Genomic DNA, 16,281 nt, shown 5'->3' on the forward strand with positions numbered 1-16,281 from the left:
GGGGAAGGGGCACCGGGAGATGCCCCCCCTGCCAGGGAGGGAGCTTCCAGCAGGCTCCATTGCCCAGCTGCAGTCAGACATGTGCCCTCCTCTTCCTTCTCCTCCTCCTGCTCCTGCCTGCAGCAGAGCCGGGCCTGGTTGTGGGGGCACTTCCCACTCAACCCCAGCCTCTCTCCTGCTGCCCCATCTCCGTCCCCGACCTGGGATCCATCCCGGGCCTCTCAGCCAGCCCGGGGGCCAGTTCCCACTCGGACGGTGTGTGTGGCAGGCAGCTCACATCCCTGCTCCACACAGCCTGCCCTCCTTGCTACGTGGCCATGCTCAGGGCTCTAAGGGGAGCTGCCAGCTTTGGGGGCTTCCCTGGGTCATGTTTTCCTCTGTTCTTCACCTGTCTGTGATTTGTTTTTACAGAGCTGGTCGAGGGGAATGTCGTACTGTCTCCACTCAGAAAGCCATTTGGATACTGGGCCAATATACGTGCGTGAAAATGGGAAGCTGCATGTGGTAAATCAGGGTGCAGGCGGCGTACAGAATGTCACTCCTAAAGCAAGACCTTTTAGTCTGTTTTCCAGAACTTTTTCAGTGGAGCTTTGCATGAACAGGGAGGATGATAGGGCAAGGAGGCAGAGGACTGATCATTTCATCTTCACATACACCAAGGAGGGGAACCTCCGCTACTCAGCCAAGTCCCTCTTCAGCCTCGTGCTGGGTTACATTTCTGACAATGTAGATCACATTGACTCGTTGATTGGTTTCCCAGAGCAGATTGCTGAAAAGCTCTTTTCAGCAGCAGAAGCAAGACAAAAGTTCACAGAGCCAGTGACAGGACTGAGAGCTTTGCAGAAGTTCACTGAAGCCTATGGCAGTTTGGTGCTGTGCTCACTCTGCTTGCGGAACAGGTAAGTGTGTCCCCTAACAAATCTTGTCTTCTGCTAGCACACTTCAAGCTTCCCCTAAATTAAATTAAAAATACATTTCGGGCTTACAACACCACCTAATTTTAATGAAATGCCCTGAGCCTTATCTGATTCTTGTGCTTGCTGCCTTTTGTCCCATCCCTTTCCTACAAGTGCAGCTGTAGGTTTCATTTTAAGATAAAAATCGTAACAGAGGTAGCAGACTACATCTGTTTTAACCAACAGGGGATCTTATGTGGAGGATTAAACCTGCAACTATTTTTAACAATAATAATCAGCACTTCTGTGGAAATCCATGTGCTTAGTGCCTTCTCAGGCATTTCATGGGATGTTTCTGTAATTGCTATTTAAAAGCTTTTCAGCACACTTAGCTGACTGTACAGATAAAATACACCCTTGCAAATTGTTCGGGTTTACCAACTATAAGCTTGCTGTCATGTCTCATTTTGGGGGCTCAGAAGAAGATATAGACTCGTGGGTAAGTTGCAGGCTTTGAAATCAGGCAGGTTTTACATTAATTTTTTATTGTTGCCACCCCCATATTGGCTGTACTTTAACAAGGTCTTGATTACAGCCCAGCACTAGTTTTTCCATCTTCTCAATGCCTACATCTTTAACTGAAAGAGTCTTGCCAAGTTTAAAACTGGATTATGTTTTTAAAGCCTTGCTCCTACTGAAGTCCTTCCCAGTAACAGAACCCTTCTCTTCCATCTCTACACTTGAAAAAGGGATGGTTTATCCAGTTTAAAATCAAAGTACTGGCATATTCATCTGAAGTGCCAAGGGTGTTCTGAGCACAGTAGGAATGTTTGAGTAGAAGTCAATTATCCTTTGTTTTATCCTTTAAACCTACTCCCTTTTTATCTCTAGCACAGATAATTTTATGGGCTTAATTTAGAAATTAAGCTACTTCTGGCATCTTTTGCCATTACAGAAAGCTGAGTTAAGTATCAAGTCTTTGAAATCCAGGAAGTGAGGCATTAAGGCGTTTTCTGATGACTTTTATTTCTAAAAGAGCCCACTCTCCTCTCCAGAACCCCCCATAGCTAATAATCTCTCTCAAGAGCTGGCTTATGCTCTGACTGTTATGTTGTGCTTTCTGCAGAGCCAAATTGCACAGGCAAGGGGTGTGAGGGGGGTGGTTTGATGGGTAAAATTACCCTGGGAGGATATTATGGTCCTCTTATTTGCATGGACAAAGAGGTGTTCCTGCAGGGATCAAATTAAAAATCACCCCCAGTTTATGCAGTGAAGATGCTGACCTCAGGGTGTGCCTTGCCATGGGGAATACAAGGTAAATTCAGGAGAGATCAGTGAATTTGGAGCCACAGGGACAGCAAGAGGTGACTGCAGGGAGGTATTGAGGGCTACGTGCTCATTACTGCATACTCATGCCTGCCATTCTTCAGTGGTTTGTTCCCATCTCTGAGCCTCCTACTGAATGGCTCCAGCACAGATGTTTGCGTGGCTGCTGAGTGAATCAGAGCAGGGAACCAGCACAGCTAAAAAAAAACCCCACTGAGTAACTGCTGCACAGGGTGTAGCCCCAGCTCTGGCCAGCCCTGGACTTCTACCCCTAGTCAAGCATTTTATTGACATACATAAAAAATAAAATGTTGCCACTGACAAGCTATCCTGTCCTGTTTAAAATCCACATTTGAGGTGGATTTTAAACCTGGATGAATGTGGGTTTGTCTATACCCTTCTTAGACACTGAGGAAGAGCAGTTTGTGAAGCTGACTTGTGATAATCCGGGATATTTTGCATTATTCTGAAATAATACAGCAATAATCTGTAAAGAAGCTCCTAATAGCAATATTTGTAAGTTGAAGTCTTGTTAGTCCAATATTTTGCATCAAATCAAAACCATGACAGTGATCTAAGGAGAAGACTGGGAATTCAGACATGTTGTGTGCCAGCTGCACATGAAGAGGTACTTGGTGCAGCTGGGTAATTTCTGTCAATTTTCACATAGTACTTGGCAGAAATGAGTGCATTGTGCATATGACACTTGGGGATGTAGACACCTCCTTACATGCCTGAGCACTGAGGGCTTTTCTTTTTTTTTTTTTTTTTTTTTTGGCTTTGCAGATACCTGGTTATCTCTGAAAAGCTCGAAGAAATTAAGTCTTTCCGGGAGCTGACGTGTTTGGATCTCTCCTGCTGTAAACTTGGAGATGAACATGAGCTGCTGGAACACCTCACCAAAGAGGCCCTGTCTAGGTACCAGCTCCTTGAGCTAAAAATGACACTTTCTTTCCTACCACTAAGCAGTTCAAAGAATCAGGCTGAGACTTTAAAGGGAAGTTTCACAGGCTGCAGAGAGTAAGGTTGAAGATTTTGGTTGTTCATAAAACCTGTTCTGTAGGTAAACAAAATACAGAATTTATTGTACACAAAGCACATACTGAATCATAAAAAGTACTAAAATTATGCAAGACAACTTACTGTCTCATATTCTGTATCAACTTTTTATAATTTTCATTGTCTGGGTAAGAAATGCATCTTAACATGTGGAACAGTTTTACATTTCCTATTTTTAAGTGGAAACTTTTTCAGCTAAATTTTCAACCAAACTATTGTTCTACATGAAGATTTCTGCAAGCAGGAGGTTGATTATTTGGCTAGTTAACATCTCAAAACAGTAAATTTTGTAATTTTGTTTGGTACCAAAAAATGACAAGTACATAATTTTGGAAGCATTAGGTAGGATGACTGCTAATTAAGGATATTATGTTGCTGTAAGATTTTGGTGCATTTTGCATCAAGGTTTTATATTGAAGTACTTTGAAGAGAGCACTTCAATTTGATGCTTTTTCCTGAGTTTTGTTAATCAGTGCTATAAGACCTCATTATTTTCTTAAAATCATTGCTTATGATCACGTATCGAATCTGCCCTCTCTCAGTTTGCCAAGCATTTTTTCTTAGTTTTGAGTGCATTTCGGTTTGGCAGCCTTGGTATAAAGAACTTCGGGGTATAAAGAAGCTTATTGTCTCTGTTGGCAAATGTTTGGCTCTAGGATCAGTTTGTCACTAGAGCTGTGGGAATAGCTGCTCAAGTAGTGCTTCTGTTGAGCTAGCAGGGAAATATAAAGGTATTTGTTACTCCTGCTAACCCAGGCTCCTTCCTCACTGCTTTTTACAGTGACCCTGTAGGGCTTGGCACAGGATGACCCCTCTGACACGGAGTTTCAGGAGATTTTGCAAAACTCTCAGAAATAATGACCATAAACTCCACGTTTGTATCTCTGCTGGCAGTGTGAAGAGGCTTCTCCTGAAGGACAACTCCCTGTCAGACGCCGGCCTGCGCAGGATGACAGCGCCTGTCCGTGTGCTGAAAAAAGGGCTGGACAATCTGCTGGTGCTGGACTTGTCCTGTAAGTGCTCCATGTCTCACAACAGAAGAACCTGTGTCCTCTCTGATAAAGAATTTATCCTCCTTAGCACTGAAGGAATACAATTAATTTGTTGATTCCCATGAGCCAAGTGCTCAACCCCAGATTTGACCAGCAGCCTCCCAGAAGGCACAGGGCAGACCTGAGGTCTCAGGCATTTGCTACTTACATAAATATTTTTAGTAGTTTGAGAATTTGTGTTGTAAATATTTGCATTTTGATAATTACAGGGGGAAAGTCAGTCTTGTTCCAGTATTAGCTTTTGGAACAAATACTTCCTTGGTATTTTGATAATTGTTTTCTACAACATGTAACTTAATTAACTGTACTTGGCCTTACAGGTAACCCTAAAATCACAGATGTGGGAATTGGATACCTTCTTTCTTTCAAGAAATTGAATTGTTTGGACATTTCTGGGACAGGTCTCAAGGTAAAAATCATTAGAAAAAGTTTACTGGACAAGTGTAGTAAAAGCTCTTGCCCTCTGAGCGCTTTATGTCCCTTTTTCCCAGGATGTTGATGCTGTCATAAAGCGGCTTCAAATGCAGATAGGCCTGGTTCACTCAAAAGTGCCTCTGAAAGAATTTGATCACAGTAACTGCAAAACAGAGGGATGGGCAGAGCAGGTAAGGGGCGTTAAACCTGTTTTACTCTCTAAAAACTTGCTTTACAGAATACAAAATTGCTGAATGGGAAAGAACAGGGGATGGAGTTGTTTCCAACTGTATTTCTGTAAATTTTGCAATACACATTTGAACTGCTTCATTTGTTCTTTCAGACAGTTCTGCAGTGGGAGCAGGCAGTTTTGGAGGCCATGAAGCCCCAGGACAACCTGAGATCCAGAGTTACAGCTCTTCACTTCTGTACGTAACTGCATGGACACCACAGAGTTGATTTATTTTCTTTTCTACTGGGACTATTCCCATACTTTTTTGGGTTATAGTACAAATAGCATCTCAAGTGTGCGGTTTCAGCCCTTTGTGTAACTGCATTACAATGTACTTGAGTTTTTTCATTTGTTAAACTTCTGGATAATTGAAGTACAGCTCATATAACAACTGAGTTTTTTCCTTAATATTCTGAGTCCAAAATATAAATGGTATTTTTTTCCTGTGCACATTTCCAAGTTGGCTTGGCCAAAACAGTTTGTACCACAAAGTTATGCATTTTACAGCATAATTCTGTTTTTCCCAAAATCTAAACTTGATATTTTTGCTTGTAGATGGCAAGACACACAGAATAGAGGAAGTAGTCAAGTGCACACTGGTGGAGCCAGAAACTAAAGCATCTGGAAACTTGCAGTTTTATAAAGAAAACGTTGAAAATTGCCATTTACCTTTGAAAAAGGAGGTTGCAGGCAGCCATGAATTAAAGAACAATAAAAAGAGAGCTTTGGCTGAACAAGAGAGAGAAAGGACTTCCAAACAGAAGCATCTGTGCCTCACTGTGGAGGACTGGGATTTGTTAAATACCTACTGAGTCAGAAAGAAGTGGGTCTTTTGTTTGTTGTTCTCTTGCTGATGACAGGATTTGGGCATATTGAGAGAGAGTGACAAAGTACTGTTAAATCTGGTTGCTGTGACATGCCTGTGGGGTAGCCTGCGCTGGGGGAGGGATAGAGACAAGAAGGTTGGTAATGCTACTGTATATTTTCAATACATAATAATTTTTTCAAATAAAGTTTTTGTTGTCATCCTTAACTAACTCTTCTGATGAAGGTGTTTTTCACCAAAACAGCTGGTGCTATCCCTGCTGCTCTCCTGCCTCTCGAGGGGCAGGACACAAATCACAGCAGCTCATCTGAAATGAAGCTGCACTGGGCTTGTCAGTGCCATGGGATGTTTACAGTGCTGCTAGAACAGAAACCTCAGCCTGAAAGCACCAGGCTGTGCTGATGGGGCTGTGCAGAGGGAGGGAGCACAAAGGATAAGCACAGACCTCTGGGAAGGGAGGCAGAGGCAGTAACACCTCAGCAACAGCCATTGCAGAAGCACAAAGTGGAACACAAGTCCCTTTTCTTTCTCATTTTAGCCCAGGAAATGAGAGCTGGAATGAGGTTACTGTAGAGATTATGCTCTGCAGTTGTAATTTGTTCTCCCTTACAAGCAAATTCACTGCATTTGAGATCATTCTGTGGTTTAAAATCCATTTTCAGTGTGCCTGCAATACACTAACTGTGCTTCTCCATCTGACAACACTGAGGGGCATTTATCATTCAAATATTAATTATGCAGATCAGCTGTATATCACCTGGACACTCAGACCTGTTCTGTGTTGGTGTGTGCAGCTGTAATGCTGTAGGTAACTGTTAAACATTGAATTCCTGCCCTGAGTGTTTCCGTCACAACTGGCTGAGGAGCACAGTGCTCATCACTGTCCTTTAAGGCCTCATGAGGCCAAGGATTTTGTCCAGGTTTCCCCTACTACTGCTTCTTCCTTTTAACTGTTGTCTACCATAATTCATCACCAAGAAAAGCAGCACATCCCTGGAAACCATGAAGAGGCCAAGAAAATGAACTTCAGCTCAGAAATGCATAAAGAACAAAACCCCTTTGTCTTTTCCTTACTGATGTTTTTTTTCTCAAAGAAGGACTACACACAAACAAAACAGGCACACTTGCATTCAAATCCTAATTTCTTTTCCCAGAAACTCAACGCTATTAATACCTTCCCCTGACAACTACATCAGCTCTCTGCTGAGACAAATTATGGCAGAATTTGTGATTCAAAACAGTGGCTCAGTGGGGAGGAAGATGTGCAATCTTCCCCCTCAAGCTGTCTCTGGTGCAATTGCCACCATGGAATTTTTGGCCACCCCTTCCACCATTGGAGATATGCTGATCTGACCATGGAGAGATGCACATTTTTTTACCAATCCTAATTTTACCAAACCCATTACCTGGGCCCTGAGCATGAGGGTTCCTATATATTTTTTAAACTTTTTTTTAAACAATTTTTTTTAGTTCAATCCTTACTGCATTGGGATGACATTTTATAGGCGCAGAGAAAACAAGTTGTGCACCTTGGCCAGGCCTGGAGAGAGACAGGTGAGTAAAAGCAGTTTTACCATTCCCCCATGTAGAGTTTTGCCATCTCATTCCAGGCAGAGTGTGAGTCACAATACTGTAAAGCTATTTATAAAAAGATCTCTCAGATTTCCAGCTGTATCCCAGTGACAAATTAGAAGCAACATTCACCATTGATTTGAGTTACAGTGACAGGCAGAGCTGCAGATCACAGGACTGAGAAGAAATGAGGGAACAGGGGTTTATTTTTAAATATCTATGACCTGAGGTGGCAATGGGAAGATCACCTCATAGGATTTTTTTGGGCCTAGAAAAGTAAGAGTACTCACTGTGGAGTTTTCCTCGATGTATTAGACACAGATGATATTTTCAAAGAAGCAGAGAAAACCTCATCTTTCTTAAATCTCAGTGTCATGTCCACACCTATATCCTGAGGACTGCTTGGAAGGCTTGGCTGCCTGGCTGTGCCCTGCTGGCAGAGGAACAAAACAAGCAGCAAACAGATCCAGTGTCATCCCACACCACCCAGGGAGCAGCACTCCATTTTCTGCTGCTCTCTGCTCCAAGGCTGAGACTTCCTTTTCCTCCTTTCTTTGCCAACTTCAGTGAGACCCATCCCAGCTCCATGGCTGTTCTCAGCCTGCTGCTACAAAACTGCACAGCCCTGAGTGAAGAGCACATTATTTATTTATGCTGGTTCCCTGCCCTGGCTGTCAGGAACAGCTACTCTGTCACAGGGACATGATTTATCTCCCCAAACCCTGAAACTTCTCCAGTTTTCCATGCCATTACAGTCCCTTTGTTGACCTTCATGGTTTGAGAAGAGGTTTGATGCAGGAGGTGGCCTGAGCAGCAGCTCCCCACGGTGTCACTCCCAGCACAGCATTCCCAAGTGTCCCAGGAGCATCAGCACAGAGCCCTCAAAGTCACTGCTGAAAGCACCTGCAGATGTGTTCTGAACACAGACAGAAGCAGCCAGTGAAGATCAGGCCTAAGGAGGTGTGCTCACCTCACCTCACTCAGCTCCTGCTGCTCGGGGCAGCTCTCAGTGTGGCCGCTTGCAGAGGCCCTGGGATGTCCAGAGAGGAGGAAGCCCTGGCCCAGGGCAGTGCCAGCTGTGGCTGGTGAAGCCTCTCCAGCCCAGCATCAAAGCAGTGCTGCCCATGAAGGAAATGTCACCTTGACATGGCACAGACTCCCGGCAGCTGTCCCACAGCCAGCGTCCTGCTGAGGGCTGCCACAGGCCCTGCTCGCTGTCACTGCACTGTGAGGGGGATCTGTCGGTGTCACTGCGCTGTGAGGGGGATCTGTCTGTGTCACTGTGCTGTGAGGGGGATCTGTCGGTGTCACTGCGCTGTGAGGGGGATTTGTTGCTGTCACTGCGCTGTGAGGGGGATTTGTCGGTGTCACTGCACTGTGAGGGGGATTTGTTGCTGTCACTGCGCTGTGAGGGGGATTTGTCGGTGTCACTGCACTGTGAGGGGGATTTGCTCGGCCTGGAGCTTCCCAAGCAGGCCCAGGACAGGACCCCGAGGCTCCAGGGTGAGGTGTGGGAAGCACCCTGCTGTCCCCAGCAGGGATGGGCACCAGGATTCAGGCTGGGCAGAGGAACTCGTCAGACCAGCCCAGGCAGTGCTGGATTCCGTCCCGGCACAGCCTCCGGGGGATGCAGGAGCAGAACTCGAAATGCACGGGGCTGCAGCTCCACCACTCCTGCCCACACGGGGGACAGGCGGCCACTGGAAGGACAGAAAACAGGGAACTGAGATGCTTCTGCTGCACTGACCTCCTCCCTCCTCCCTTCCATTGTTAAATCCTTTCATCCCCCAGCAGAAAAGATGCTGGTGACAACCCTGTGACTGTGGGCCCACCAAAGCAGACACTGGCTTGGTGCTGTCACAACCAGAGTGTGACATTGCAATGACCTTCATGGCAGAGAGGCTATCCTGGGGGGCACAACTAACTGTAATTTTCCCCCCCTTTTTATTTGTCCAAAACCATGGAGGTGACTTAGGAACAAATCTGCTGCTCATTTTAGCAAGACTCCTCCTGCACAGCTTGGAGATTCACCCATCTGCTACCAAAGGCCAGTTTGAATGGTTACTACTAACAGCGACACATCCTGATGAAACTGCTCCACATCAGCAAGCCATAGAGGAATAGCAATTTTTGGGACTGGGAGCAAAGCACAGATCCTTTCCTCTCTCAGGAAAAGGAGGCTTTGACACAGAAGCCTCTGCAGCCAGGGGGACTGAGCCCGCAGGGCTCACACTCACACCCCATCCCAGCTATTTTGTGTTTCAGTGGTGGGTGCCAGCCTTCAGGCATTTCCAGCAGCATCCACAAGCACCACACCTGTGAAAGCTTCTGCAATCCATCAGCAGAAAGACAGGAGCCAGCAGACAGACAGACTTACAGCTCCACGACTCGTCAGAGCAGTCCCCGCAGTCGTTCATCCCATTGCACCTCTGGTCAGCATAGACCCAGGATCTGGGGTTGCTGCAGTAGAAAACCAGGTACCCTGGGAGGCTGTGGGGCAAGTCACCTGCAGGGGCACACACACAGGACATGCTAAACTCCCCCAGGCACAGACACACTGGCTAAAATGGGGATGGCAGGCACCAAAGGCTGCTGCCAGGACACTTCCCCTGCAGTATCAAACGAACATGAACAAATGGGGAAGCTCTGTGGTGGCACACAGGAAGTCTGCCCCAGGTTTCTGCTTTATTTAGTTTTGCCCCCAGGGTGACTGAAGAATAAATTACCCATGTAGGCATACAGCTTCACTGATGGAGGAAAACTACAACATGGTTAAAAAAAAAATCCTAGGAAGATCAGACGAGCTTGGAGTGTCTAATTCCTGGCACTCCTGCCAGGTTTTGGGCAGTGCCATCTCTCAGTATCTGCCCTACAAAGGCTCTACCAGGCCTATCTGCTCCTGTAGGCAGCCAGAAGCACAGAGCAGGGTTAGAGGAACCCCAGCTGCTGTCTCACAACTGGAAGATCAGTGCAGGGGGGATGCTCACGACAAAAGCACTCACCACAGAGCTGCTCCTGCTCATCCTCTCCGTTCCTGCAGTTGCTGACTCTGTCACAGACCCAGCTGGCAGGGACACAAGTCACTCTGTCGTCACACAAGAAGCCTGTCCTGTTATTAGGGGCTGTGCAGAGGCGGTTCACTGAGGGGAAAGCAAGAAAACCTTCATTTTCCAGCATTTTTGTGATATGAGGAATAGATCAAGAGGAGAAAAGGGGGGTTTCTGAAATTAATTTTTTGTTCTGGAAATAACCAGGGGTCAGGATTAATTTCTGGTAGGTTCATGGCAGAGTCTGAAAACCACACCAGTAGTCTTAAGCATGACAGTGCTACCCAGAGTTATCCCAGCCCTGTGGAGCAGGGAGTGCCTGGTGGCCATTTGGATTGAGCAAAGCTGGTACAGCTGTGCTCATGCAGCACCATTTCTGCCTCCCTTACCCACAGAACAACCCCTCTGGGGATACAACCTGGTGCCCGTGGCAGGAGTGCCAGGGCTGCCACCACCGAGGCCACGGCGGCCGCGAGGACGAGCAGTGCCAGGGCAGAGATGCAGAGGTGCCTCTGTGTGCAGCCAGGGCGGGCACCACAGGGATGGCAGCGGGCACCACAGGGATGGCAGCAGCCTGGGGGAGGCAAGAGAGACAGTGAGGGACTGCGGAAGGGTCTGGGGTGTTTCAGAGGGGAACAGTGCAGGGACATGAGGCTGGCATTTTGGGGTCTCAGCATGGGCACTGCTGGGGGTTGAGTTTAAAGAGCCAAACTCCAAACTCCACCATTAAACACCTCCTCGAGGGGAATTTTGCTGCTTGCAGTGTGGAAGAACTTGTGCTGCTGCTACAGAGCATTGGGGTGGAATGGCACAAGCCCCACATCTCCATGGAGCTCATCCTGTGGGCTCAGATGCAGAAGGATGAAGGCCAAACCCCTGTGGGACAGCAGTGACACTGAAACACAGGGCAGGCTGGTGTGAGGCTGGGGAAGGTGCCCTCTCAGAGCCCATAACAAAACTCCCCAAGAGGTAAGATTTCATTTTACAGCACTTCAGGCTTTCTGCCCCAGCCAGGACTCACACTCCCATGGAATGAAGGCTGGATTATCAGCACAGAATAGTGAGAAGGAACTGAAGAGCTGCCCCTTCCCTTCCATGGCACAAGCCCCACATCTCCATGGAGCTCATCCTGTGGGCTCAGACGCAGAAGGATGAAGGCCAAACCCCTGTGGGACAGCAGTGACACTGAAACACCGGGCAGGCTGGTGTGAGGCTGGGGAAGGTGCCCTCTCAGAGCCCATAACAAAACTCCCCAAGAGGTAAGATTTCATTTTACAGCACTTCAGGCTTTCTGCCCCAGCCAGGACTCACACTCCCATGGAATGAAGGCTGGATTATCAGCACAGAATAGTGAGAAGGAACTGAAGAGCTGCCCCTTCTTTTCCTAACAACATCTCCAGGGCACAGCAACTTTCCAGGGACTCCAGCTTTCAGAAAGTCAGGGACATAAATCAAACCAACTGCAGAATCTAAAGGCCAAACCCACAATCACAGCAACACAATGGCAGCACGGGGAGAGCCATGCCAGCACCCACCCTCACCTCAGCAACCTGCACATGCAGCTCTGCCTCTAAACCAACAGGGTATTTCCCTCCATTCCTTCATATTCCCAGACCAATAGCAAAAAATATCAGTGTGGTCATCTCAGAAACATGTAACCAGTCACTTAAGGCAATCCTGCCTGTATAATTGATTTTGGTATAGCTGAACTTAAAAATCTTTAATTAGAATTTAAAAAGCTTTCAGGAACTGAAAGAGCTTTTAAGTTAGAATTTGTATTAACTGTTCTTTGTGTTTACTTAGTTGTTTTAGTGTTCAAACTCAAGGGGAGTGACAGCCTTTGCTCAACAGCAAAAGGATCCTGATTCCAGCAAGCTTCCCCTCTGTCACACAAGCAGGAGCCAAACACAGAAGATTTCAGCTCAGAAGAGAAATGGTGAATTGCAGCATGTCTGTGTCTACAAAACACCTCTGACTACAAAGCACAACAATTACAAACAGACTTGAGTATAAAATAACGGTGCTGATGAAATGTTGCAAGCTGAACTACAGGCTTGCTACTTGGTTCTCTTTGATCCCACCTCATCCTTCAGAGTATGGGCAAAATTTGCTGAAGTTTGGCTATTAAGACATAGGGAAAGGCCACTGCAAGCTCATTGTGAGCCTTTCTGTGACAGACAAGGATCACCTATCATACAACTATACATATGTCTGCCAGCTCCAGGGCAACAGAGAACAGCTGAAGTTTATTAATTTTATATTCTGGACATTTCCCTACACAGAAAAGAAGGAAAATCAGTCCAAACACACCATAAATAGGTTGTCTTTTAGATTACATTGATAGTTTCCATTGATTTATACTTTAATAATAGAATTCTGCATTTTGTTCATTACCTCTTTTTCCAGAGGACTCTGTTGAACCAAAAGTAGCTACATCACCGTTTCTCTGGAAGGAAAGGGATAAAAGGGATTTACAGAATCCCACAGCCACACAAACTCCACCTTTCTGGTTCTCACATCTTACCCAGGAATACCTCACGTACTCCGTTATTATTACATACAAGCAAAAATTGCCTCAGTGAAAACATGGCCTACCTTTAATTCCCAAAACAATCAATCATATCCCTTTTTAAACCTTAATTACCCATTTGTACAACAAACACCAACCAAGCCCAGTGCTTTATATCAACTCTTCTCTTTTGTATCAAGGTAAGTAGAAACAACTCAAAATCTCAGAGAAAGCAGTGATAAAGAGGTCAGGCACAGAGCAGAGGCAAGAACACATGTACTTCAGGGAACAGCTGTATGTAGGATTTTTCTGAAGAACTGTACCTGGGGATGAGTTTTGTTCATGCTTCCCAGAGCTCCAGGGACCACAGGGAGTTCTCTGCACCTGAGCACAAGTGAAGTTACCGGGATACAAACCCAACAGAGGCAGGAGAGCAAGGAGAGCACCTCACAGGCAGGAGGGACTGGCAGGGCAGTGCTGAGCCTCTGCCCCAGCCCCCAGTGAAAGCCAACAACAAACTCTCTCATTCTTCTTGTCTCGAACATGGTTTCGCAACAGGGCAGTCGACAGCTCAGAGTAAACAGAGGTTTAGGGAGCTGAGGCCCTGCTGCCAGGTTGGAAGACAAGCACTCACCTCTAGCTCATGCTGACTGCATTTATCCCTGTGCTGGTCATGGAAAACCCCTCCACAGTTAAAGCTTGAGGGAAATTAAAGTCTCATCTTCATGAAAGTCTCCTTTCTCCACACCTCCTTCCCAAGACAGAGCTGTCCCACTGCCCTTGTGGCAGCACCAGTCCAGGCTCCTGCCAGATGGTGAGATCTCAGGAGAGCTGTGCAGGGTACAACCATCTGGAACAGCTTCCTTGCTTGGGCAATGAGCACAGGCACAGTAAATCCTCCAGGGTCCTTTTTGACTTGAGTGCTTGAATTTCCAGGCCTGCAGGAAGGCTTAGCAGCTCAGCCTGCAGCAAACATGAACTTACAAATACATTGGAGCTTTCTAAACTGGCTGCAGGTCTCGGCACATCTCCCACAGAGAGGAGTTTTACAGCTTCAAGGATGAAATCTCATGAGCAGGCAGCTTTTCCATGGGGGTAGTGAGCTGGCATTGCCTTGAGCTGAGTCAAAGCACCACATAATGCTTGACAAGGAGGAGCAACTACAGCTCCAACTTCCCTCTCCATCCCCACACATAACCCACCCCCAATTATACTGAGTTAATACACTCCTCATGGCCAGGGCATCTCCAGCCCTGTTCTCACAGACCAGCCAGAATTAAACACAGCCTTGTAGGAGCTCCTCCTTCAGTACAGCAGCACCAATTTGTCCAAAACAGAAGCTTCTCACAGGAATACATCACTACTAAGGGTTGTGCTAGAAAACTCCGGTTTCAAGAAGGATCTTGAGTGAAAACATCCAATGCCAAATAGCAAGCAGTCTGCAAGTCTGGGCAGCTGCTGCAATGTGGAAAAATGTCAGACTAAGCAGATCTTGAATTCTGGATCCCTTGCTCTTTAAAGAGGAAGTCTCAGTTTCTAATCAGACTTGATACAGGACTATTTTGAGCCTTCCTAAAGCTTATTAGGTGATTGGGAGTTTGCTAAGAGCCCTGTGTAAGAGCCAGGTAAAGCAGGCCAGCTGTGCATACCCTGCAAAACAATCTACAGTGAAGAGTTTAAAATGTGGAGTCAACCTACCCCTGGGGACAAATGTCTGTAAGAGATGTCCAGAGAAGGACAACAGAGCTGGGGAAGGCTCTGGAGCATAAGAGTGATGAGGAACAGCTGAGGGAGCTGGGGGGCTCAGCCTGGAGAAAAGGAGGCTCAGGAGGGAACTTCTCACCCTCTGTAACTCCCTGAAAAGAGGTTGGAGTCAGGTGGGGTCAGGCTCTTCTCTTCCCAATTAACAAGCAACAGGACAAGAGGAAACAGCCTCAAATTGCACCAGAGGAGGATTAGATTGGATAGCAGAAAAAAAAAATTATTCACTGGAAAAATTGTCAGGCATTGGATCAGGCTGCCCAGGGCAGTGGTAGAGTAACTACCCCTAAAACCATGTGGATGTGGCACTTGGGGACATGGGTTACTGGTGGCATTGGCAGTACTGGGGAAATGGTTGGACTCGTTCTTGGAGATCTTTTCCAAGCTAAAAAATTTGATGATTCTACAACCTGACATCTACCACCATCTGTTTCCTGCTCCAGGATTATCAAGCTCAGCTGTAGCCAACCAGGCAGTTGGATTTCAGAGCAGTTACCCCACATCAAAGGCTGCTTAGGATTCAGAAAAAATGAGTTCATGACAGTGATGTAAGAAAGAAAAGCAACCTCTTCTGAAGTATAAAAAATAAGGAATAAAAAATTTCAAAGATCAGAAAAGCTGAAGAGGCAACAAATATCAGTGTATCCACTATGACAGAAGGTTATTGTTAATTCTAGCACCTAAAAACCCCCCAGTTTCCCCCAAATGTACCTGGGCTATTTCTGCCAGCAGTGTATTGCACACACTTAAGAGGGTTCACCTCATTTGTGTCCAGATGATTCCATTCTAAACCCAATACAGGTTCAGTTGAACACGTGCCTAAAGAGAATATAAATTGCTTTCCTCCTGCAATTTCAATAATTTAAGGCCCTTCATTTAAACAGTGGTTTTGAGCAGAGATCAAATGCAAATTGCAGCCTCTGAAAAGGGAGATGTCAGTAAGTCAAATATTTAACAAAAAATGAATAGGAAATGACATTTTGCAAAGCAAAATGCCAAGACAGCTTAAAGAGTCCATTTAGATTAGAAATCTTGAGAAACAGTTCAATTACTTGCTATTATCTGACTTTACTGAGGGAAGATCTTTTGAGAAGTTTACAAGTACAACACTCACCAAATTCCTCAGGCTCTGGCTGGCTCTGGATACAGCAGTGCCAAGTGCCAGAGTGCCACAGGCACAGAGCTCTCTGTGACCCAAGAGCACATTGCTGAATCACTGGCTGCACTGCACAGATCACTCAGCTGAAATGCCATTAAACAGCAAACAAAAGACAAAACACCCAATGAAAGCACAAGTTGTTTGCTTAACTTGAGCCCAGGGCTGTAAGCAATGGAGTTTTGAAGAGAAAGTTTTGTGAAATCAAGTCATCAGCCTAACAGAGGTTGTACTGTCCACACTGGAACAGGCAAAGAGCCACGTGTGCACAGAGCTGCTCCCTCTGCAACCACGTGTAATGGTAAAGGAAAACATTTAAACAGACTTGCAAACATTTCCATAAGCTATTCAGTAAGGAAAATGGGGATTGCTGCAGTCTCTTCTGGGAATCCCAACCAGCACAGTGCTAAGATGGGCACTAATCCCTGAAG

At 46.1% G+C, this 16,281-nt stretch overlaps 2 protein-coding genes across 2 annotated transcripts; one reads left to right on the forward strand and one right to left on the reverse strand.

The window, feature by feature from the left end:
- Positions 1-161: 161 nt before the first annotated feature.
- Positions 162-6,016, forward strand: LRRC42 (leucine rich repeat containing 42). Its single transcript, XM_005422958.2, has 7 exons — positions 162-899; positions 3,009-3,140; positions 4,176-4,294; positions 4,654-4,742; positions 4,825-4,938; positions 5,091-5,175; positions 5,535-6,016. Exons 1-7 carry the CDS (start codon positions 427-429, stop codon positions 5,789-5,791), a joined length of 1,269 nt encoding a protein of 422 aa, XP_005423015.1. The 5' UTR covers positions 162-426; the 3' UTR covers positions 5,792-6,016.
- Positions 6,017-8,931: 2,915 nt separating this feature from the next.
- LDLRAD1 (low density lipoprotein receptor class A domain containing 1) lies at positions 8,932-13,277 on the reverse strand. The gene is made up of 5 exons (XM_005422994.1): positions 13,257-13,277; positions 12,819-12,870; positions 10,380-10,517; positions 9,755-9,883; positions 8,932-9,077 (listed from the first exon to the last, which is right to left on the reverse strand). Exons 1-5 carry the CDS (start codon positions 13,275-13,277, stop codon positions 8,932-8,934), a joined length of 486 nt encoding a protein of 161 aa, XP_005423051.1.
- Between the last annotated feature and the right edge of the window lie 3,004 nt (positions 13,278-16,281).

Source organism: Geospiza fortis, unplaced genomic scaffold, assembly GCF_000277835.1.
Source record: "Geospiza fortis unplaced genomic scaffold, GeoFor_1.0 scaffold396, whole genome shotgun sequence".
Classification (NCBI taxonomy): domain Eukaryota; kingdom Metazoa; phylum Chordata; class Aves; order Passeriformes; family Thraupidae; genus Geospiza; species Geospiza fortis.

Coding starts and splice junctions, on each gene's coding strand:
- LDLRAD1 (XM_005422994.1), bottom strand. CDS start 13,277: ATGAACAAAACTCATCCCCAG. Junction 9,884..10,379: donor TGAGCAGGAGCAGCTCTGTG/GTGAGTGCTTTT, acceptor GTGCCCCTGCAG/GTGACTTGCCCCACAGCCTC. Junction 9,078..9,754: donor CTCTGACGAGTCGTGGAGCT/GTAAGTCTGTCT, acceptor CTGTCCTTCCAG/TGGCCGCCTGTCCCCCGTGT.
- LRRC42 (XM_005422958.2), top strand. CDS start 427: ATGTCGTACTGTCTCCACTCAGAAAGCCATTTGGATACTGGGCCAATA. Junction 900..3,008: donor TCACTCTGCTTGCGGAACAG/GTAAGTGTGTCC, acceptor TTGGCTTTGCAG/ATACCTGGTTATCTCTGAAA. Junction 4,743..4,824: donor TTTCTGGGACAGGTCTCAAG/GTAAAAATCATT, acceptor CCTTTTTCCCAG/GATGTTGATGCTGTCATAAA.